Consider the following 24,226-nt stretch of genomic DNA (forward strand, 5'->3'; position numbering starts at 1 on the left):
ATTTTGTATTCTTACATGCTGTTATTAATTATGAATGGACGTTGAATCTTATTAAATGACTTTCGGAATCTATTGAGATGATCATTTGGCTTTTCTCCTTTATTTGTTAACGTGATAAATTATATTTATAATTTTCCTGGCATTAAATCACTCTTGCATTCCCAAAATAAGCCTAAGTTGATCATATTATTTTCCCTTTCTGTATAAATCACTGGATTTAGTTTTGTATGTTTTTGTATATTTAGTAGTGACCTTGCTAAATTTACTTATTAATTGTAAACGTTATTTGTGTATTATTTTGTATTTTCTAAATTGACAAGCACACAATCTATAATTAGTGACAGTTTTCTTTCTACCTTTTTATCCGTTTCTTGCTGTGTGGTACTACATAATGTTTAACCATTTACAATGTTACGAAGTTGAATAGAAATGGTAATTGTGGTCACCCTTGTCTTTTCCCAAAATGTGGGGAAGGAGAGGAAGCTTTCAATTGTTTGTTAGATAGGTATTTTGTAAATAAGCTTTATCAAATTAAGAAAGTTCCTTTCTGTTCCTGGTATGTCATGATTATTTTAAATAACAAATAAGTATTGAATTTTATCAGTTTTTTTTCTGTGTCTATTTAGAGATCAATACAGAAAAATAATAGAGAATCCACTTATATTTCTTCAACAACTGCTGGGAATATGGTTGGGATTACTTTGACTCTATGTATCAATTTGGGGAGAATTGATATCTGTGCCTCCCCCCTTTTATTTACTTAATATGGAGAATTTCAAACATCAGCCTTGCATTTCTGAAATAAACCCAGTGGTCATAATGTACTATACTTTTTATATATCTTTTTATTTTATATGATAACACTTCATTTAGGATTTTTGCATCTTTGTTCATGAGAAAGATTGCCCTGTAATTTTCCTTTATTTAAAGGTCTTTGTCAGGTTTTGATAACAGGATAATACTGGCCTCATAAAACAAATTGGTACATATTCTCTCTTTCTGTTATCTGGAAGAATGTAAGATTGTTATTACTTCTTTCTTAAATGTTTAGAAGAGTTTCAAGTAGAGCCAACTAAACCTGGAGATGCCTTTGTGGGAAGGTTTTTAATTAAAAATCCCATTTTCTAAATAAATGTAAAACTCTTTGGTTGCTCTATTTCTTGTGTCAGTTTTGGTAAATTTTATTTTGCAAGGTATATGTCCATTTCATCTAAACGTTTTTGTCATAATGTTCTATCATTTTACTTTTTTAAGGTCTGTAGACCTAATATTGGTAATTTGTGTTTTCTTTCTTTTTTTCCTTGGTTAGTCTTGGAAGAATTATGGATTTTATTTATCCTTTCAAAGAACCTATTTTTGACTTCGTTGATTTTTTTTATTGTATATTTGTTTTCTATTTCATTTATTTTTGCTCTATATTTTTCCTTCCTTTTACTTTCTTGGTATTTTATTTTCTCCCCTTTTTCTTTTCTTGAAATGGAAGCTTATATTATTGATTTCAGACCTTTTTCTGTTGTAATGTATTCATTTAAATATATTTAATGTGTTCATCTGTGTTTCCATCTAAGCACAGGTGTAGCTATATCCATAAGCTTTTATATGTCATATTTTCATTACCTTTTACTTCAGAAGTATTTGCTAATTTCCATTGTGATTTATTGTTTGACTCATAGATTACTTAGAAATATATTTTCAAACATATGAATATTTTCTGGTTATTTTTATATTACTGATTTCAAGCTTAATTCCACTATAACCAGAAAATATATTCCGTGTATCAACCTTTTTATATTTATTCGTACGTACTTTATGGTCCAACATATGATTTGTTTTAGTAAATTGTTCTTTCTAGATTTAGAAATGTTTCCTGTAGTATTGGGTGCAGTGCTCTGCATATGGTAAAAGGATAAATTTTGTTAATCTTGTTTAAATCATCTATAGCCTTTCTGATTTTTAATCTGCATAGTGTATCAGCTACTGAGAGATACTTGTTAAATACTTTAACTATGATTGTGGATTTTTCTGTATTTTTAGTTTTGTCAGTTTTTGCTTTATATGTTTTTATGCTATTTCTAGATATATAAATTCTATCTATTATGATTTCTTCTTTGAACTATGTGTTACTTAGAAATTGTTATTTGCATTTTTGCTATTAAAGTTTTTAGCAAGGAAATAAGGCAGTCAAATTTGTTCCTTAAAAAAGAATAGCTAAGAGACTTCCTTCTGCCATGCCCTCTGATATCTCTCTCTTTCTGTCTCCTATTCCACAGTTTATAAAAATAAACTGTAGACTTACCAATTAAGCCAATCACGGATATTTGAATTACTGGCAGTTCCAACTGCTTTGATCCCGTGGTAAATTAAGCAAATCCTCACAGCATATTGAAGCCCTATTCATATTGTTCACTTATCCTTCTCTCCCAAACCCTGGATTGGGTGAGTTGGATTCTGTTGGTTCTGGCTGATTTTTGAATACTAGCATATGACTTTAATCTCTGAAAGATCTAGATATCTCATATACTAGAAATAATCTTATTTCACTCACTGAAATGACCTTAATCCCAAAATGTGTTATGGTACTCAATCACATTAACAAGTATAAGCAAGTATGTCAGATTGATTTCCAGCTTTCAGTGTTTTAAGATAAAATATGAATCCTTTTTTAACTGTATGTTGCAACTTTCCTTCTAGGTGGTTTCTTGAACAAAATAAAGCAGTTTTCTTACTGGGTTAGACATCCTGCTTTAAAAATTATTCATAATGTGGAGCCTAACTTAATGTAAAACTCTGAGTTTGGTTTATATCCAATAGCCTAAGGTTTCATAGAATTTTGGTGGTCGGCAAAGGAATTACTGGAATAAAAATATCACAGCTTCTGTGCTGTGTGCAGATACTTACTGAGTGTGATGAAGGAATTACTCTCTAACTGAGCACATATTCTGAGCAATTAGGCCAAGTGCCAAAACTATTAAGGCTCAAATGCCAAGTGCCTGTAGGGAGGGTTCTGTTACAGGATTTACCAACCAACCCTTGGCTCACTTACCAGAGGGTGGCACTCCAGGCTTCCTGATAACTGTGCCAGCCTGGCTGAGACTCAGCAGCTGCCACCCAGCCACTTCTGGCTTCTGGACCCTCTCCCCAATACTGCCTGTGTCTCCACCCTTCTTGCCCATCTGCCCTCCATCTGCCTGTCAGTTGAGCAGTGGCTACACAGTTGGGGACATCTTACATGTTGAGTCATGACTCCCAGCTATCACATTGCATTCACCTTCCCTGTTCCTCCACCACCTACCAACACTTCTCCCACTTGGCAACTTGAAAGGAAAGGGTTGCCAATTTCTGTTTCATAACATTTCAGGGGCTTCCATTCAGAGGCTTCTGGAGTATCCTGGCACTCAAGGAAACTGGGCATGGAGGTGGAGTAGGGAGAGCCACTCAGAGGATTCTGGGCATCCAGTCACCCCTGGCCCATTCCCAAAAAAATCTGGGGGAACAAGAGTAGCCTTTGTAACTCCAAATTTCATCAAGATGAGCTGAAATCTGGTTCTGTCATTTCCCCATCCTACCCCATCCCATACTACTCCCTCCTAACCCCATCCCAAAACCAGAGCAGTGGAATATCTTAACAATTTGACTTTTATCCAGAACTGAGGCTCTTTATTTGTTAGAACTAAGCATTTGGTCCCAGATTTTCTAATTCTTTCTGTGGGAACTTGAATCAGCACCCCCTCCCCAAGCTCCCACAGAAGAAGCAGATGGGGATCTTGGCAAGGTTTGGAAGTCCAGGACTTGGACAGGTTGAGAGTTCTATTTGCCAGGCTGAATTGCTTATAATTAAAAAGCTTATCCTCCTACTTTTTTGCACTTCTGAACTTATCTGAAGAATCAACAGAGTATTTAATCATGCATAGAAACAAATCTGTGCATATAAGTGAAAATCTGCATTTAAAAGCAGGTGCTTACCAGCAGAGATGAGTCACGTAAGCTGGTTAGAGTGAAGTTAAGCTCTCTCATGTTGACTTGACATTTCTTGTTTTAAAGGGTGATGGGGTATGATCAGTGTTTTGTGTACAGGTTAGGGCTGGGGTATGGAACTCTACCCACTTCCTTCTCTATTTGCTTCCTTCATCTCCTTGCCTAAGGAGTGCCTACAATAAGCACTCTGCATATTTTGGGTCTTCTTAGTGACACTTACTGACACCAGATTGTTAACGTTTATCTGCTTTCTACAACAGAAAAGAAAATAACTCATTAGTCTTGACATTTTAATGTGTGAGGGTTTTGAGACAAAAATTAATTTTGCTCCTTCCGGACTAAGTTGTGCTAATTGCCAGATTGTACTCATGTTAGGAAATTGAGAACAAAGTGAAGCATGACCACTTGAGGTTCTTGTGATAATGAGAGTTTTAGGTTATTTTCAGAAATTACGGATTTTTTCTTGAAAATATTTTAAAGGAGGTGAGTAGGTGACATTTTTCCCCCTTCAGGAGTTCTTACTGGGGGCATTGATGATTTTCGGAGTGGAAGTGGAGGTGGCAATGGCAGGAAACATTGTAGTTTATGTACCACATGTTAGCAAAGAAGGGCGTTCTCTCTGTGTGTGTTAGTGGTGGGAGCATTTACTAAATCTAACCAAAGCCTGATTGTGTACGAACTTTCAGGGAAGGCGCAGAAGATGTTACTTGTATGGGCTCCCTTACAGGGTGATAAAGACTTGTACGTCTGCTTGGAAGTATTTCACCCCTGCAGTCATGTTCCTGTCGCTCAGGCCAACAGCCTCAACTCCAGCTCTGAATCTGCCATGACGGCAACTAGACATGAAGCCATGCCAAGGTGAACTAGAGACAGCAAAGGGATAGAAAAGCATTCCTAAACTGGAGCTTTGATTTTAAAAATGGAGACCTGCTGGCAAAAGATGAGACGTGGTTACATTTAGTCGGTCCCAACTCTGAGCTGTCATTGCACAAGAGCGGCCACAAGCCGGGGGTTTCCACACGCTGTCCATTAGGAACCAGGGTCTCTTCTATCTAGGTGGCACTGCCAGGCATTCTCAGATCTTACCCGCTCACACTCATTTATGTAACTTCTCTTTCTTGCAGTTTAACACACATGTCTGTCTCTTTCACACTCACACACAATGAGATTTAGTAACCCATTTTAATAAGGCAATTATATTTCAACTCTATTATGTGCAATTATGCACTCTTTTAAATTGCCTCAGCTGGAGTGCCCTGGTGTTGATATCTCACTGGCACTTACTTGCTGGTCCCTGGGGACCAGCTGGGCAGCTGAGCCCCGGAACACTGCCACTCCTCCTGGCCCCTACTGCCACTCCACAGGTGGCTTAGCACTGCCACAGGGCGGGACAATTGCAATTTCCTGGCCCACCCAGTGGAGCTCTTGATTGCTGTGTGGGTGGCCTAGATCTTTCTCATCTGCTTTGCTGTACCGGCAGGATTGTTTATCCAGGGCTCAGAGCCCCAGGTAGTCCTCTAGCTTGGAGGGGCCAGAAAAACAAACCTGGATAATCATAGCCATGCCCTTAATCTGATGTTTTTTCTTTTTAGTCATCTAGGCTCTAGGTTCCTGGGGGTAGGAGTGAGAAGCAGAGACTCCTAATACACTCATCTTCATACTACCTTTGCAGTCAAGGCTCAGTGGTAACTTTTAATAAGAAAGTTGTAATTACGTGATATCTGCTTCATTTAAAATAATATATGATGCTATTATATTTTAGTCACAAAGCAGGCACCTATAGACTTCACTACTCAACTTAATAACTGGAATGTTTCAAATACTCTTGCATCTACCTGTGCATATGTATCCCACCCCCCGCCTACCATCAGAGGGAAACGTTTGCTTGAATTTTGCCCTGACCTTTCACTTGATTTTTTTAAGGTTTTATCACGTATGTATGTATCCCTAGTCATTATTTTTTAGTTTTGCATATTAAGGTAAAATTATTCTGTAGGTAGCCTTCTGTAATGTTTTTTCCCCACTTAACATAACGTTAAGATTCATCTCTGCACCTCTGTGGAGTTGTAGTTCATTTATCTTCATTGCTGTATAATCCACTGTGACAAGTTAGTCACCCTCCTGTCAACAGAATGTCTGAGCTTTTCTAAAGTCTTTCGTTTCTTTAGCATTGTGAACAATGCTTCCATAACATTCCTACGTACACATACTAGTGTTATGCGTGAGAATTTCCCTACCTTGGAGTGAAATTTCTAGGTTACAGAATATGAGAATGTTCAAGATTATAAGAGAGTGCCAAATTGTTTTTCAGAGTGGTTGAACCAACTTATACTTTCTCCAGCCAGGCAGTTGCAGTTTTCCAGATTACCACCATGTTCTGTGTCCAATGCAATATTAAGAGTACATTTAGAAATGAACTCCAGCTGTTGGCTGTGGGACCTTGGAAAGATTACTTGCCCTCTCTAAGCCTGTTTTCTCATCTGCAAAGTACGCATTATAAATTGCATTAAGGTATAGGTTTATTGTGAGAACTAAAATAATCTGTGCAAAGCCAGGTAATCTAGTACAGGTCTAGATACACAATAGTGTCCAACAATTATTAGAAATTATTATTTTATGTTAAAACTGAAGTTAAGAGTAGAGGGAAATAGGTGAATACAGTACTGCTATAGTCTGAAAGTTTCTGTCCCCCTGAAATTCATATGTTGAAACCTAACCACCAAGGTAATGGGATTAAGAGAGCGGGGCCTTCGGTTGGTGATTAGGTCATGTGGCTGGATCCCTCATGAAGGGGTTTTGTGCCCTTATAAAATAAGCATGAGAGAGCTTGTTTGCCTCTTCCACCATGTGGAAGGTCCCATCTTTGAAGCAGAGAACAAGCCCTCACCAGACTCTGAATCTGCTTGGACTTCCCAGCTCCTAGAGCTATGAGCAATACATTTCTGTTTATAAATTACCCAGTCTAAGGTATTTTGTTAAGCAGCCTGAACTAACTAAAACAAGTAGCTAACATGCTACTTGTTTTAGCAGTTCTAGCAGTCATGCTGTTGAACTCTTTACCTTATAGTACCACACACAATTTAAATCTGTCCTGCAAAGAAAATTAGAAATCAATATCGGAAAGTAAAAATATTCTCTGGTTCATATCACAAGTGGCAGGCAGTTTGGTAATTTATCTAATTAACACCCACGACTACTACTATTGTCTTACACATATTAGTTGGGTTTTCTTTTTGAGCTGCAGTGGAATGCCACTGACCTTAGCACTCCAGAAGACAACACATGCCACACAAAGACTCCCTCACATTGACAGAGGTGTCCTTAGAGACAGCTAACAGGGATGCTAAGAGCAGCCAACATTTCCACAGGGCTTTCACAAAGCACATTCATGTATGGCCTCTCATTAGCCTCCTCACTGAGGTCCTCAAAGTTACATGTTATTTCTCATTCAATTTTTACAGATAAAGCAGCAACAGTAAGAGACAATTAAGTGATTTGTCTTACATGACAGAAGCTTGACTGAAGCCCAGGTCTTCTGTCACTGGATCCAATATTTTTTTCCACTGCCTCACCCTGCCCCCTGTATTATGCTCCATAGTATGTGTTTATCGTGTTTATTCATTTTTCCTTTCAATGCTATTTAATTTAATCCATTTGATTAAAAAGAGAAAGAAATCCATTTGTGTCTCCAGAGGTGGCTATAGCCGTTAGTCAGAATACTGAACAAAGTTCACTGTCAAATTTGCTTAAAGAGGAATGGTGCAAGAATTAATTGTGAAAGGCTTATTTGAAATGAAAAAGGCCTAAGATCACGGGCTTTCATTTCTCCCAATCAAGTTTTAATTACTGAAAAGTTTAGTAACAGCTGAAGCGTGTAGTTACCGCACTCTTTATTGCCAAGAGGTTTTTTCAAAAGAACTTCCACCGCCTCATTGCCTTCTCTTCTTGTTTCTACAAGACCTCACTTGATAACATTAATTGTCTTTTTAGTTCACTTTCATTAAAGAAAATCCTACATTCTCTGGGGCTCAAGCATTAGCTGCTCCTCATTAGCTGCTCCTCATGTCATATAAGTAGCTGCAGATCAGGTCCATGCAGACACGTGTGGCACTGCTGAGCACTGCCACCCCCTCCCACATCAGCAGGAAGAAAGCCTGCCACTGCTTAGGGTCATTCCATACGAGGTTGATGGGCAGGGCCACCAATTCCCAACAACTTAGGGCCTGTCCTCTGCGTATCACTCAGCAGGTAACATCCAACCATCTTTCTGGCTTGTTTCCCGCAGGTACTTGAAAGGCATTTGCTGTGTTTAAATCATCCTGTAAGATTTCCAAGCACTTCTTCGTCCATCATCTCCACACTGGACAAGAATAGCCAGGTGTGTGTCCCAGAGACACCTGGATGGAGTTATAGTGAGGGGTAACTGGTGGCTCACCCGCTGCCCAGGGCTCCCCAGGGAGACCTGGCCCTGCTCCTCAGTCCTGACACTTGGTCTTCACAGTAAGCTTTGTGACTGGACCCTGGAGTCAGAGTCAAGGAAGTGCATTGGCACAGGAGGACGGTCCTCTGCAGGAGGACAGTCTTGGTTCCATCTCTCATTTGGGCTGCTGCCTTGGCAAAGTACATTTAACTCCACTGGCCTTTTCTTACTTGCCTGAGGAAGATAATACAAATATGTAGTCTACCCACCTCACCAAATTGTTTTGAGCATCCCTGAAAGTAATAACTTGAAAGCTTAATCGTATAAAGTAACTGAAAAGCACATATGATCTTATGGTTATTAAAAATGGCCACGGGCCCTTCTCATCTCATCCGCCTGCCTGACTCACTTTTTCATTTGTCCATTCAACACCTTTTTCTAATGCCTGCCAGGTTCCTGCCACTATACTTGGTGCTGGGGGAAAAAGCACTGAGCAAGATACATACCTTCCAAGGGTGCAAGGTAGGGGTGAGAAGGCTGAAGCCTGGCACAGAGTAGAAATAAAACTACCACTGTCTCATTCAAAAACTGCCTCCCAAATTAAGTACAAAGGCCTTGGCCTCCTTTCCAGGTCTTCCCCAGCAAGGCCCTGTCCTGCTGGTCCAGTTCTGGTGCTGGTCCTCACAGCAAGCTTGGTGTGATTAGAACCCAGAGCATGTATCGGAAGATATGTGTTTTCTGAACACATCTTGGGTTTCACCTCTGCTCACATTGTTTCCTGAAATGTCTTCCCTTGCTCCAGTTTTGCTTAACCTCTTACAATAGTTTGTCAAACTTTTCCTGATTTCCTCTCCTGACCCACTGATGCCTCTCCTACCTCTGAGCCTCCAGAATATATTGTACTGCTTCACATCATAATTCTTTGCATATTTTATTCAATAAACATCTCTTGAGTCCTATCATGTGCCAGGCATTTGGCTCAGCACTAAGCATTCTATTTTAAGCCAAACAGACATGATTCCTGCCCTCAGGGAGCTTGTAGTCTTTACTTCTTCAGCTCTCCATTGTTTGAGGGTCAAGGGCTGGATCTTTCTCATCTTTGTGTTCTTTATAGGACACCAGCCTCTGAACATCAGTTGAATTGGTCTTTTAAAGTTAGAGGAGCTATGTTAGAAAACCTGACATAGGCTTTCCTAAAGTTCCCTGGCACCATGGAGTCACATCACTTATCATCTGTTTCCTGGCCTAGGGGCTCTTCTCAGACTCACTGTGCTGGCCTGAGAACTCAGTTCTTGACCTCTTAAGGATGATCCAGGTAGCCAAGTACTTGATTTTCCTTATGGTCTCTTTAGGAAACAGACATCCTTCTTCCAATTACCTTGGGCTTTCTTGCCCCCATTGAGGAACTGAAGGCTTTTACAGAGCCTCCAAATGTTCCAGCCAGAGGCTCCAGTTGCAAAACAGTTGCTAGCTGGTGAAGACCTGCCCTCCTGCCACTGTCTATGGGGACTATCTTCTTTTGGAACATTTGCCATTTTGGATCACCAATTTGGGGCCAGGAGCTTTGTATATTTTATGTCTCCTCCTAACATCAAACTGACAAGGTAGACCTGGGTCTCTCTGTTTATTAGTTGAGAATCAGAAGGGCCTTAGAGATGGAGGGACTTGCCCCAGTGGCACAGCAAGATCAAAGCCATTTCTATCCACCCCCTGCTCCTCTTACCTCTCCACCTTCCCTCCATCCTAATGCCAGGAAGGGAAAAATAGCCCATCTGTCTTCAAGGCAGCCAGAGGGAGGAGATGACTTCCAAGGGTGCAGGTCATTTGGGATATTTACAAACACTTATTTCTTAGAAGAGGCTTAGGCCTAAATGGAAGCCACAATAGGCACTTTCCAAATCAACTTCCATGGTAGTGTGAGGGGAAAGATCTTTACATGATCTTAAGCACTGGAGATTGTCTATTTCTGAGACTCCTGACAAAGAGAAAGATAATTTATGCTATTTTTACATTTTTCCACTAACAACCAAACAGGCAGGGACACCATAATTCTCAATCATTAGAAGCTGATTATGTTTTACCTCTGCTTCAATTAGAAGAGGAAAACAAAAGCCCTGAACTGAAGAGTGAATGATTTTAGATTGGCAGCACCCATTTAGTAAAAGAGCTAGGCCACTATCACTTAGGAGTTACTCTATTTAGAGAGAATAATCAGCAGAATGTAGAAACTCTGTTCCGGCCTGACTCAAATCAGGATTCTTTTAAAGCTAGTAGTTTTGAGGAAACAGGTTAATTATTTTTTATGACTTAAGTTCTATCCACCTCATAATCAGCTACTTATTGCTTAAAAGTCAATGCATTCCTTCGAATAAGAAATGCTTTGGATAGCACATGTAAAACCTATCATGGTGTACTCGAATTGGTCCAGATGGAAATGGAAATTACAAACCTATTGACATTTTTGCTTTTTTTTTTTTTTACCCAATCATGTCTAAATACTGACTGAAATAAACCTAGAAATTAATCATACAAGGGAACGTGAAGGTTGGCAGACATTTGGTTAGAAATCCATAGGAGTATGTGGTGTGGGCTGATTGTACAGGCTTCGAAACTACCCCACAGTCACAGATCAGGATGGTCAAATTGCAGGAAATGACCGGCTGACTGCTTCCCTGACTATGTTTAAGGGCAAATGAGAGCATGCTATTTATAGGATGCTCATCAATAAGCTCCAAGTTCATAGCTGCCAAAGGAAACCTTAGTCTTGACTTTCAAAGTCTTCCACATTGTTCTTTCCCAAACTGCATATGATTTTAAAACTTTATGAAGGTAATATACATTTTGAAGCCTTCTTTTTGCCAGTGAAAAATCATTTTTCCCCAAATTGTTAGGCCAGTTATTTCTGGTATTTACAGAAGAATATAAGATATTTATTAAACGTTGTTTTAAAAAACAAATTTGAGAACTATATTTAGTATTTGGTACAACTGATGCTCAAAAACTCTTTGGTGGTGTTGGATATTTAAAAATTTCTTTTCACTTCTATAGACTTTTATGCTGGTTCTTTTGTAAGTCTTTTTGTTTATAATTTACTTTTATCAGTGGTTTGGAGCAGAATTTTAAATATTTTTACATCTAGGAAGTTCACAAAGATGGAAAAAAATTTCTTTTTTCTTTTTTGTTTTGAGACAGAGTCTCGCTCTGTCACCCAGGCTGGAGTGCAGTGGTGCCATCTTGGCTCACTGCAACCTCCACCTCCGGGGTTCAAGCGATTCTTCTGCCTCAGCCTCCCGAGTAGCTGGGACTGCAGGTGCATGCCACCACGCCCAGGTGATTTTTGTATTTTTAGTAGAGACAGGGTTTCACCATATTGGCCAGGCAGGTCTCAAAATCCTGACCTCATAATCTGCCCACCTCAGCCTTCCAAAATGCTGGGATTACAGGTGTGAGCCATGGTGCCTGGCCGGAAAAAAATTTCAAAGTTTATATTTTCACACCATTGCAAAATTAGTGTGATTATATTCAGAAAATTATGAGAGATTGCAAATGTATTATTAATAGTTACATTAAAAGAGGCTATAAAAATGCAAAGCTACAAAAATGACAATGAAATATCAACACTCAGGCAGGGGAATGGGCATTTCCATTGCTCATTGCTCTCCCAGCCTTGGAGAAGTTCTGCTTTTGCTGGGTGGCTGTCAGGCATCATGGGTGGGTGTGTCTGCTCTGGAGCCAGGCCTGGCCTGGAGGTTCCATTTCGTTTGTCATCTGTTACCTAAGGTAAGTTACTCTGGGAAAGTAACATAACCTATTTTGTCTCAGTTTCCTCATTGGTCAGATGAGGGTAATGATGTTGTGACTCAAATAAGTTAAGACAGGTAAAAAGTGTAGAACAGTGGAGGGCACAAAATCAGCATTCACTGGATGTTAGCTGTTCTTACTTTCATTATAGTTATGTTTCTAGGATTAGATTTGAGAAAAAGAAAAAGTATACAACAGCTCAGTTTTCTCCACACACTCTATCCACTTGGTATAATGGGAAAAGTTCTAGATGAAGAATGAGGACATCTGGGATCCAGTCCTGACTTTGATTTTCACTAGCCTTTGACCTTACTATACATCCTGGGTTTTGGTTTCACTAAAACTGAGGGGGGTTGTACAGGAGGCTCCCTGCTCCCATTCACCCCTCACATCCTGTGACCTTGCTTGAGTGGCTCACAAAGCCCTAATAATGTAGTTCTTTTTCATGTAGTTTTACATTTTAATACAATACCAAAACAAATTAAAGCATCTGGAATCCAGCTACAGTAAAAGCCGGAAATATCCTAAAATAATCTTTCAGAGATACATCTGAAATATTTTTTTTTTTTTGAGACGGAGTTTTGCTCTTGTTGCCTAGGCTGGAGTACAATGGTGCGATCTCGGCTCACTGTGACCTCTGCCTCCCGGGTTCAAGTGATTCTCCTGCCTCAGCCTCCTGAGTAGCTGGGATTACAGGCATGCGCCACCACACCTGGCTAATTTCATATTTTTAGTAGAAACGGGGTTTCTCCATGTTGGTCAGGCTGGTCTCGAACTCCCCACCTCAGGTGATCCGCCCACCTTGGTCTCCCAAAGTGCTGGGATTACAGGTGTGAGCCACCGCACCCGATTGAAAGTTTTGTTTTAGGCAAAATTCTGATCAACAAAAGGTGGAAAAACGTAACTATGTTTTAAAAGATAAAGAAAACAACTACAAAAGAATAGTAGTATGAGCACTTTCCTTCCAGTGTTTGGCTTTGTTTCTAGGAACTCTGAGGTGAAAAAAAAGAGGCAGAGGAGGGAGGAGGAGTAGGCAGAAGGGGAGCAAGAGAAACTACAACTTGTGTGCTATGTGTGGTTGTTATTTTAAGAAAGTTTATTCTGACCAATTTTATCCAAAGAATAAATCAACAAACACCCAGAAGCAATCTGCCCTAAGTTTTTTATTTCCAATATAGACCTAATCAGAATAATCAGGTTTTGTCAAAAAAGTTTCCAGTAAAATGGCTGTCTCTGTCTTCTCCATTGTTATTGTTACATATTAGCCCTTCTGATCTTGCACAGTCCCCTTGCCTGGTAACGTTAACTAAGTAAATATTAATACTGTACACTTTTCCTTTGGAAAATGAAGGAGAACAAATGGGAAAAGATGTAACAAATGTTTTGCAGCCCTGTTATAAATATTTTATGAATGAATCAGAGAAATTGAAGATGAAAAAAGCCCACTAATTCAGCCAGTACCCTGGTGTCTACTGCTGTATTCTTTCAAGCGGTTTGTCTGGTCTGGTCTTTAGTGACTCAGATTATAGGGAATTTACCACTTCTGTCGAAGCTGCTTTCGTAGTGGGTTCTATCTAGCTGCTAGGAAAGTTTGTCAAATTCCCCTTGCTTTTGTTTAGTTTTCTCATTAGTCTCATTTGATTTTGTTTATTTAATTGCTTATTTTTAGTGTCTTTAGATTCTTAATTGATTTCTACGTGTCTTTCCTATTTCTTTTTTTTTGTTGTTCATTCAGCTTTTCTCTCTTTAGTTGTTACAGGAAGAAACCAAAACAGCTTTTCGGCTTGTAGATAGGTGAGAAGTAACAATTGGTTCCATCACCAAATTAACAACAATACTTGCTACATCAAGTGTTAGGCTAACTACTTTGTATACATTATCTAATTTATTAAGTGTCTTCTTTTTGCCAGACACTGAGAAGGCAAAGTTAAATATGACCCTGCCACTGTTGGCAGGGGCTTATAATGTAGTAGGGGAGATAAGCATTCAAACAGATAGTGTCAACACAGCATATTCAGTGTGTGGGGCTATTTTCAGAGTAATCCTGGAGCACAGAGGGTGGGGTCCACTCCAGCAGTGAAGAGCAAGGAACGAGGGCAGAGGTCAGGTGGTGTGGGAGAGAGATACCCCAGGTGAGTTGACCCATAACCTGATTCCTGTAAGAATAAGAGTTAACTAGGTTAGAAGGGGGTGTGGAGCTGGAGAGGATAGCTGCTTGGGAAACTACATAAAGTTTAATGTTATTAGGTTGAAAAATGTGAGAATTGTTGGAAGATGAGGTGGGCCAGGAGCAGAAACCGGCCAGGTTTGTATTACCTGGTGGAAAATTTGAACTTTGCTTTGGATTTTAAGAACAGAAATAAGGCTGCCGTGTGAAGAACACACAGGAGGGGCAGCAGAGAGACTGGCATCTGTCCTGGTAAGGGATCACCAGTGTTGCAATCCCAGAGTCAGGTTAGCTCTTCTTAGTTGGAGTATCTTTAAGGCCATCTGGTCTGGCTCTAAATGACTAGGAAATTACTCATGATGTGCCTTCAAACTCTCTGAGTAGATATTTCCATTTCCTTGATACTGAAAAAAGGGTAGTAGGGAATGTATGTTTGCTGCAGCCAGTGGGGTTATGTCAAATAATGGTTACTTACTGACAGCAGTCTAACAATTTCTGGGAAGACTAATGTGCTCCCAACTGCATATGTGGCAGAGAAACAAGAACTACCCATTTACTGAATATCCACTCTGTGCAAAGCCCAGTGCCAGGGGCATTAACATTCATGGTATCAGCAAGGTGGCAGCAAAGAGTCAATCTTCTGAGAGTTAAGCAGTCCTAATCAACACATTATAGGAAATAACTATGTGCAGAAGTTATCTTGTCTAAGTGATGAGTTGCTTATATTTTCCTCCCAGCCTAAAAGGAATAGTTTATAAAAAATAGTTAATACTTGAGGTTGATAGATTTAATACATATCCAGTTTGGGTAAGGTGACTATGGTGTATTCTCAGGACAGGAAGGACCCTAAAGGATGCTATAATCTGACTAATTATAATTGTAACAGGCTTCTCTAAGTAATGTGTAATGGAAAGGTAGTGTCTGCCTAGAGCCTAGAAAAGGCAGCATAGGGCAAAAGGCCTTGACCAGCATTAATTCATAACAACCAATGAAAGAAGTGATTATGTAGCTCATGTGCATTATTGATTTCTAAGTGTCTAAAAACACATCAGAATTTGCTGCAGCTTAGATAAAACGTTTACTGAACATGTATTGCCAGAATCTGAGCTTATTGATAATCTCCTTAGTATCAGGAGAGGATATAGCAGTAAAGTGTAGACTCTGCCTTCAGACCCCCCTGGATTGGTATCTTGACTTTGCCACTTAGAAGCTGTATTAGTTATCTATGAATACAGAACAAATTATTCAAACTTAGTTATTTAAAACAATATTATTTCACAGTTTCTCTAGGTCAGAGATTCAGAAGTGGCATAGTTGGGCAGTTTTGCCTCAGGGGCTATCGTGGTTGTTGTCATCTGAAGGCTTGACTGGGGCAGGAGGGGAGCCACTGCCAGGGTAGCTCATCCACATGGCTGACACGTTGGTCTGGTTTTGGTCCTCCCCTTGTGGGCCTCCATACAGGCTGCCTGAGAGTCTTCACCATATGATGCCTGGCTTCCTTGAAAGTGAGAAATCCATGAGAATGCCAGGTAGAGGGGGTAGTGTCTTACCTCCTAGCCTAAGAAGCACATGCCCTCACTTCCACCATATGCTTTTTATTAGAATTGAGTCTCTAAATCTGGTTGGAGAAGGAAAATTATACTCCACTTTTTGAAGAGAGGAGTGTCAAAAAAATTTCCATGCTACTGTAAACTGTCACACTGTGTGACCTTGAGCAATCTATTTAAAAGCTTTATGCTCCAATTTTTTCACCAGTAAAATAGAAATGACATTAGTATCTGCTTTATAGAGTTGTAAGAATAAAATAAATCAATGTAAAGAGCTTACAACAGTGCAGGGTATATGGTAAGTGCTTTCAGTAAGTATTAGCCATGATGCTGATTACTAATTCTATTCTGAGTCTGTTTGACCTGTGATAGAGCTAATCCAGAGACAAGAACAAAAGATGCTGGCATCAGTCATGTGTGTCCCTTAAATCGATCACTCCTATAAGTGACAGTGTTATCTCCACATCCTCCTATTGGGCTTTGCAGAACCTGGATACTGTTTTGCCTAGGCTGCAGATCCAGGACAGGCAGCATGCATTCTTCTGTGTCACAAAGCCTTGTTTTTCTTTTCTCATCAGAGGAAGTGGTCTGGAAAAGTGCCAGCCAGGCTGTGTGACTTCTCAGGTTCAACATCATGGAGATGAGAAAGACCAAATGGCACCCAGGATCCTGCTGAAATCAGAGGCATAAATCTCAGCTGGAAGCATGAGGAGCAATTCAGGAACCCTTGAATAGATCCTTTCAGATTCTTAGTGTGGCTTCATTGAACAAGACCTCTCCAGGGTTCTGTCCTAAAGTCACCTCAGAAAGCTGTGTCTCTGACATCACAGGAAGGGGACCCAGGGCCAGAAATCACTTCAGAATCATTCACCTCAATTTTACCTCTGAGAATTGAGCTGTCATGAACAAACATTACAAGAATGCTCAAGAATCTGGCTACCAAATAGTCCATAGAGATATTATCCTAGATTAAATAAAATTAAGAAACATTTATTAGGTACCTACTCTATGCAAGTCACAGTATTTCTTAAATTGGAAGAAACTTGCTGATGGATGAAGAATGAATAGAATTTTAACCCGTGCAGGACTTAAAGAAAATAATTGCTATCTGCTCCAGTCAAAGTCCACAGTGACATTCCAAGAACATGTGTCAGGAAATTGACTGAGAAGACAGTTTTGAATTTTTGACTTACAAATGCATTGAGTTCAAACTAGAAACCAAAATCTACCTTTTTGCCTACTTTTCTCAAGTACAGCCATCACACCAACAAGCTTGCTTTCAAAAAGAGAAAAGAAGATGTTTGATAGGATCAGAATATCCCAACTCCTGATACCTGACCAAATTAAATTTTAATGTTCAGAACTTTGCTTTTCAATATATAAAGCAACATGATGGCTGGCACCAAGGAAGGCAAGACCACCAGTAATCTAAATGTTACCCTCAGGCATGCATGCTCCGGCAGCTGACCCTTCCCTGAAAGAAATGTCCCTTCTATTCAAAGGCGATGTGTGGGGTGAAGTAATTTATTAATTTATTAATACAAGAAGTAAAAAATACTATTTTTGGCCCAATATCCATATTAATATGGAAGAAATGCGAAAAGAAACCCCATGAGTTCTCAATGTATTACACTTTCAGCCAACTTAATAGAAGACTTGGCTTTGGGATAAATGCTTGGATGTTTTATAAACACTATTATTTAGGGAGGTCTGAGGGCATCTGGACATAGAATATTATTTTCAAGTTATAGCACTTAATTTTTCAGGCAAAACTTACCCTTCAGAATGGAATATGAGCCATTTAATTTCCCCTTGTGTTTAGTCATATGAAAAAATGCCACACAAGGAACCGGGCAGAGAAGCAAAGATAAGAGCTAGTCTTTTCCTTGCACAAAAATCTGCACGAGGAAAGGCGATGGCTCTTGTTACTGTGCACAGATGCGTGGCTGTGAACCGCATAGCTTTCTTTTCTTCTTGGAAAATGGCCTCAAATTAGTCTAGGACATTGGATGAACTGTTGCTAACTAAGTAAAAAGTTCATTACTCTCTGCAACAGTGAATGCCATTGAGTTATATCAACGGTTCTGAATTCTTTTTTCTCCAAGAGCCCCATTTGGCCTCTAAATCTCTTTCACAACTCCTCTCCCCTTCTTAAAGATGTTTCCTATTCACTGTGAGATTCTCATCCAAGGAAAATAAATGGAGGTGAAGGGCCTGGGGGTTGGGACAAGGATGCAGAGGGGAGCTGTTTTAGAGAAGAGAAGGGGAGGTGAGAGCTGCTACCCACATAATACATGGGCGCTTATTAGAGGGCTGGAGGACTCTTTTTTGGCAAACATCAAATTAGGTCCAAGCATTCATCCCAATTCACTGGAACGTGCAAAATCAGTTGACAGGTTGGAGAAGAGAGGTTTTTAAAAGTTAACATTTGTTTTTCCCCTGAAAATATGAAATGACTGTGGGCTGCAGAAAAAAGTAGGAGCAAATGCGGAGGGTTTTTTTTTTTTTTTTAGTGTGAGAAACTAAATGGCTGGAATAGAACTGTTTCATATTTTAGATGCAGGCTGTGATAGCTGAATAACCTTCTTATTTTGACTCACAGCTTGATACAATGCAGGCTTTCATTGCATGAAGAGCCACAGCAAAGAGTTTTGGGCCATTTTCTCTTTTTATTCATTTTCTAAGCCCCATCCCTCTCCCACCCCAATTCCCCCATTTCCTCTGTCTGGGTTTGAATAGCTGAAGTGTGCCCACAATATGTATGCACTAGACACATTGTTACCTCCCTTTTACCAAAAGCACCTGGCAGGGTCACCAGTCCCAAGTCCCCCCATGGAGCCTGGCTTAACTCTTTGAGTGAAAAACATCCAAATATATTTTTCAAATAATTTTAACAAATATTAGAAATAGTCTAACAAATGATTTTAATTAATACTTTATGGGAAGAGAATTAAACCTGTTATATTTGGTTGTTTTATAATTTTCTTTCTAATTTCCTCTCTTCTCAAACCCTTTTCCCTTGGGTTCTTAACTTACAATGTGAACTTGTTCTTTCCCAGCTGAATCAGTGGGAGATGATATCATTCATTGATTTTAAATCTAAATCTGAAAATATCTACAGACTTTGTGGTCACAGAACAAGCAACCACACATACTGGGTAAAGGAGAAAACATTACCCATTGTGCAGAAAAGCCTAGGAATCATCAGATGCTTCATATTTCTAGAAACCTTGCTCTTTTCAAGAGGCCAGAGGGCCATCAGAGCATAACTCTTCAGCTTTCTGCTTCCAGCCAATATGGAGTAACAGGGACTAGAGGTACCCTTCTGTCCGAAACAACCAAAAATCTGAAAAAACTATGAAATAATCATTTCAAGACACTGGACAACAGGTAGCTTAAGATAACCTAAAGCAGATGCAGATCTATTTTAGTTAGAATTTGTAGTTTGGGCAATAAGGAAAAGAGTTTAATTTCTTCCTTGGTGGAGGTGTAGAATGTTGGACATGCTGCTTGTAGTAACCTGTGGGTGGCCCCATTCTTGTCCAGGTCAGACAAGAGTCTTCCCTAAATCCTGTGTGCCATGGATCTTCAAGACGTGCACCAGAAATGGGTTTTGATGGGTAGAAAACCTCATCTCTCCTCATTTTCATCCAGACTGAGGATGAAATGAAAATGAGGGCTACACCTGGCCTTGAACATGAGCACAAACTGATTGTGTTTGGAGCCACAGTAGAAGACAGGAGCCATAGGAAGTCAGGGGCTGCCTACCCCCATCACAACAGCGGCTAGCAATGGCCTTCTTAGGGGCAGCACCTAGACCACGGTGTTCGGGGGGAACAGCATGTCTGGAGTCTGTGGCTCACCTGCCATGGGATGTGACTGGTGGATAGGTTAGAAACTAGGACTTTGAATCCTGATTTGAAAAGTAAGTGTGATTCTTGAGGGAGCTTCTAGGGTGCTGCGAATGTCCTGTTCCTTGATCTGGATGATGTTTAGACAAGTATGTTTATTTTGTGATCATTCATCAGGCTGTATATTGATGACTGTGAACTTTTCTATACATATATTATAGTTCAGCAAAAAGTTAAACAAGCATAGTGGTTCACATTAATTATGTCTTTTGTAAACTGACCCTGTTTTGATCCAATTACTTCATTATAGAAGAATGTATTAGTAAAGCTCGAGTATTGATTTCACCTCATATTTTTAATGATGATCTTAGAGGTCTTACATATTTTCAAATAACAAATAAGAATTCATTCTCTTTATTCCTGCAGGTGGAGACAAAGCTATATCATTCAATCCTATGCCCTTTGTTAGGAAATATTTACTTTTTAAATGGAAATAAATATTGTCATTGACAAGAGTGTGGCAGCCATTGGGCAAGTAGGATGGTATTGTTTAGAAACTTATGATGCTCAACAACACAAAAGCCTGGATGTTTTAGTTACCAGATGACTAATATTTGTTTGTTCATTTTTGTTCTGTTTTGTTTTGTTTTCTTTTTTTCCATTCCTAATGTCATAAATAAACACAATGCCTTATTTTAAAATTGTTCTATTCTCTTCTGTTTGACGTTAAATTCTTAGAGTCAAGCACTGTATCTTTTTTATTTTAAAATGATGGTACAGTTGGCAGTATTACTAATGTGCTTGTGAGATTGCAAAGGACAGTACTTCCCAGAGGCCTGTTAGACTACACACCAATCCAAACTAACCTTAAGTGACGAGATATTCAATATTATAAAATACAGTCACTGATTTGGACTCTGACCCCAAACCAACAAATGACCCAGAATCTGTCTCAGTTTAATCTCAGCACACCTGAACATCATTTATCTATAGGCAGCTCCTCGGAAAGCTAAGTGGCCATTCAAATACAACTGTAACACAATTTTCATATAGAATTCCAACTTCAGTTTACCGAGGGCATTTTCCATTCCTCTTTTGTTGAAGGTCTTCTGATAAACATATAACCTGAAGGCAAGTGAGATCATTTTTCATTCCAGCCTACAGGAAGTGGAAGCTGGGCTGGAAGTGGCCCCAAACAGCATGGATTCTGGGGAGAGAAAGTGTGGTGAGAAGGGAAGTAAGCTGGTTGCTGCAAAGTTTGACACAGGGCCGGCTCCTTCTGGTCACATAACACGGTCCACTCCACACAGCCCATTTAATACATTAAGAAAGGGTAATGAGAAGGCTGTGCCTGGAAAAGCTGTCATCACCTTCATTGATGAGCCAAGAGCTTCTATTCATGGAACACTTAGAATATACCTATTTGTCAGAGTACAGCACACCTGACCTCACCTGCAAAGAATAGCTCAGGTGCAGGATCTGTCAGGAGAACATCCTATGAGGGTAATGGCATGGCCTAGAATAGCTGTGAGCAATGAGTGGTGGAATCCAGATTAGTTGGGAAACTCCAGCAGAGACTTGGAGGAAACCACCACTACCTAGAAGAGGCAGGAGGCCTCTGGGCTTCAGATCCATCCAACTAGTATTTGCCGAACACTGTTCTGCACCGGGGCAGTAAGCATTGGATATAGAAGTCAACAAGACCTGAAGTTCACAAGGAGTTCATAGTTTAGAACACAGTAGACAGTTCGCTAAGTTGGAATTTGTAGAAACTGTAATAACCAGAGCTTTTAGTTTACTGTAAAGGAGTGAATAATTCATGTGGCAATTGTCCAGATGTCTACAAGGAGATTTCCAGCTCCTGTTCTCTTAGATTCAAAGTTAAGGAACCTGTTTTGATGAAGATAATATCCTTAACCAAGGCCCAGGAACAGGGGAGAACAGTGAAGTCCTTCAAATAAATTTTTCAAGAAAATAGAAAGAGAGGAACCTCTGGGCTCCCACTCTGAAGGCTGGTGGTTCAGGAGCTCCTAGAGTATGGGTGCTGAGATGAGCATGCATCCTGGGGACAGTCTGGTAGCCTGAAAAAAATGTGTCTGAGGGCTAACATGTTCAACTCAGTGTCATTTGGTTGTGGGAACTCCTAAATGAGCAATGTATTAGGGAAGAGTAAGTCTAACTTGATGAACTGCCAGGGACTAGGCAGGAATTGGAGTGAAGGCCCAGATTCAGGTCCTTGGCCTTGATCATGACCAGCCACAATATGCTTCAGCCTTGTGGCTATGGCATAGTCAACAGAGAACCTTTCTGAACGCCTGGAATTCAGCTAGCTCTACTTTTGGAAGAAGGATACTTGCTTTGAAACAGCAATGAAGGTCATCAAAAGAGGTGCGTCTGAGTCCCTGCTCCAGAAATAAAGCTGGAAACCTGAGAATTCCTTGAAATTCTAGTAAACTCCTTGGCATCCTGGGCTATATCAGGGTATATAGTGAGGATGTCGGAAAACTGAAGGTAGTAAGGCAGGGATTAAAGGGGTTGGATTTCTTGTTATCTGGCCACGTGAGAAATTAAGTATTTTACTTTGGGTCTTCGCTGGTAAATATTACTTTCTCAGATTTATTTAGTTTTTCTAGCCAGTCAAATTTAGCAGTGGGGGGTTTTATACCAACTTCAGTGACACTAATGTTAATAAATTCTGATCACCCACTACCATCAGACCAGCTCTTCTCAGATTGAAAATTAACTTCTGTCTATGGTCATTTTCTAGTTACTATTCAGGAGTTCTCTCATATACACAATTCATCCTTTAAATTGTTAACAGTGTCTACTTATACTCCTCCATCAGAAACAAAAAGGATCAGAGAATTTACCCTAACAGGTATTTCTATGAATCCTTTTATTTTTGAATTATTTAATATTTTTGATAAGGCACTCAGAAAAGATCTCAGCTGGAAGACTACACCTCATACAACATTTTGCTTTTCTAGTTATTTATATTGTATTTAAACTAAATCCTTCGATGAGGAATTGAAGCAGAAGGACCACTCCCAAATCAAAATGGAGAGAGTAGGGGTTAAGAGTACTTGGAGGTTGGAGGATTTTCCACTTTGCTCAGCTTTGAGGAGTGAAGGAAATAATATGTCAAAGTAGGGACAGAACTCAATGCCCTGGGATACAAATGTGATGTATTGTACAGAGAGTAGGATGATCTCTATGAGGTACAGTCAGGATAGAGCCCAGCAGTGCCTCAACCGTATACATCCCTGGCTCAGGAAATCCTGCACTCCAACAGCAGGAAACACAGGAGCACTCTGAAATCCTAGGGCTTAAAAGAAACTCCTCACTGGTGGAGAAGGGTTAGCAGGCTAGCAAAGGAAGCTATATGAACCCTAGTGAGAAGAGAGGAGGAAATCAGTTACCCAAAACAACCAGACTTGGGAGGCCAGGCTAAAGGGAGAAATTTCCCTCTCCAGGAGATTTCAGGAAGCTGGTCCAGACCTCTGCAGCAGCATGAATAGGCAGAGGAAGGAATGGGGAGGCAGATAAAGAGGGCGGCTGAACACTGGCTTGGCCCGTTTTAATCCAGCTGACAGTGAGTGGAAGGAGAATAGTGGATGCCCGGACAAGGGCATGTGGTTCTAGGTGACTGTGGGATCCTGCAGAGTTTGTTGTCAATGGGCAGGGAGTGGAGAGTAGAGGCACAGTTGTTAGGACTGGACAGTTTGGAAATCACATTTCAAGAAAATGACAACCCCAGTAGGGTAAGTGATATTGAAACAAGTTTTGCAGAGAGAAAATGGTACTCACTTATATTTGCACTTTTAAGATTCAACTTTACAACGGTGGCATTTCAGACAAATATGAAATTGATAATCATTTTTTATAGGGCTCCCAGGAAGAGCCACTCTGTGATGTGAATTCTGTCTAGCCCTGCTGACTTGAGGTCTCTGGATTCCAGAGGAGACACTTGGATTTGACCCACAGCAACCCTATTAATTCATTGCTGAAATGAAGCAAAACTTTTACTTGTTGATTGACTGATTGATTCGTGTAAGCCCCCTCAGATTCTAGCGTGCCTGAGAAGAGAAAGAAGCCTGATCAAACTGTCTCCTGTCCGTAATACAATAACTGTACATTATTAAGAAAGATTTGCATCTGAAATGCTCAAGACAACTGAGACACTTAATACTATTAATCACATTATGAGCCCTAAGAGATTGCTTACTGGAAGGGATTTTGAGAAATTTACAGATGGGAAATGGAAGGCACCACAAGTCTGCTGGTTCTCTGCCCATTTTTTTTCTCAAAGGTAGGAAATGTCCCTCTTCATTGTGAGATTGGCTCATCATGCTGTGAACTATAATGAGCAGACTGGGTCAAGGGTCAGGGGAGTGGAGTGAAAAAGAGAGTGTGGGTGGTTACTGCACAAAAAGCCAGTTCCAGGCAAGATGGTCAAATTTAGTTT

The 24,226-nt window shown here is 40.0% G+C and overlaps 1 protein-coding gene across 2 annotated transcripts in view; it reads left to right on the forward strand.

Moving 5' to 3' along the window:
- Positions 1-24,226, forward strand: part of COG6 (component of oligomeric golgi complex 6) — a 140,319-nt gene that overhangs the window by 111,697 nt on the left and 4,396 nt on the right. The window contains exon 19 of one of the 2 annotated variants that reach the window (XM_009248593.3): positions 16,489-20,462. The exons of the other annotated variant lie outside the window; for it this stretch is intronic. Coding sequence (XP_009246868.2) covers positions 16,489-16,600 — 112 coding nt within the window. The 3' untranslated portion in view covers positions 16,601-20,462. Of the gene's footprint in view, positions 1-16,488; positions 20,463-24,226 lie in introns of those variants that run through there. 2 annotated transcript variants of the gene reach the window in all.

This window comes from Pongo abelii, chromosome 14 (assembly GCF_028885655.2).
Source record: "Pongo abelii isolate AG06213 chromosome 14, NHGRI_mPonAbe1-v2.0_pri, whole genome shotgun sequence".
Lineage (NCBI taxonomy): Eukaryota > Metazoa > Chordata > Mammalia > Primates > Hominidae > Pongo > Pongo abelii.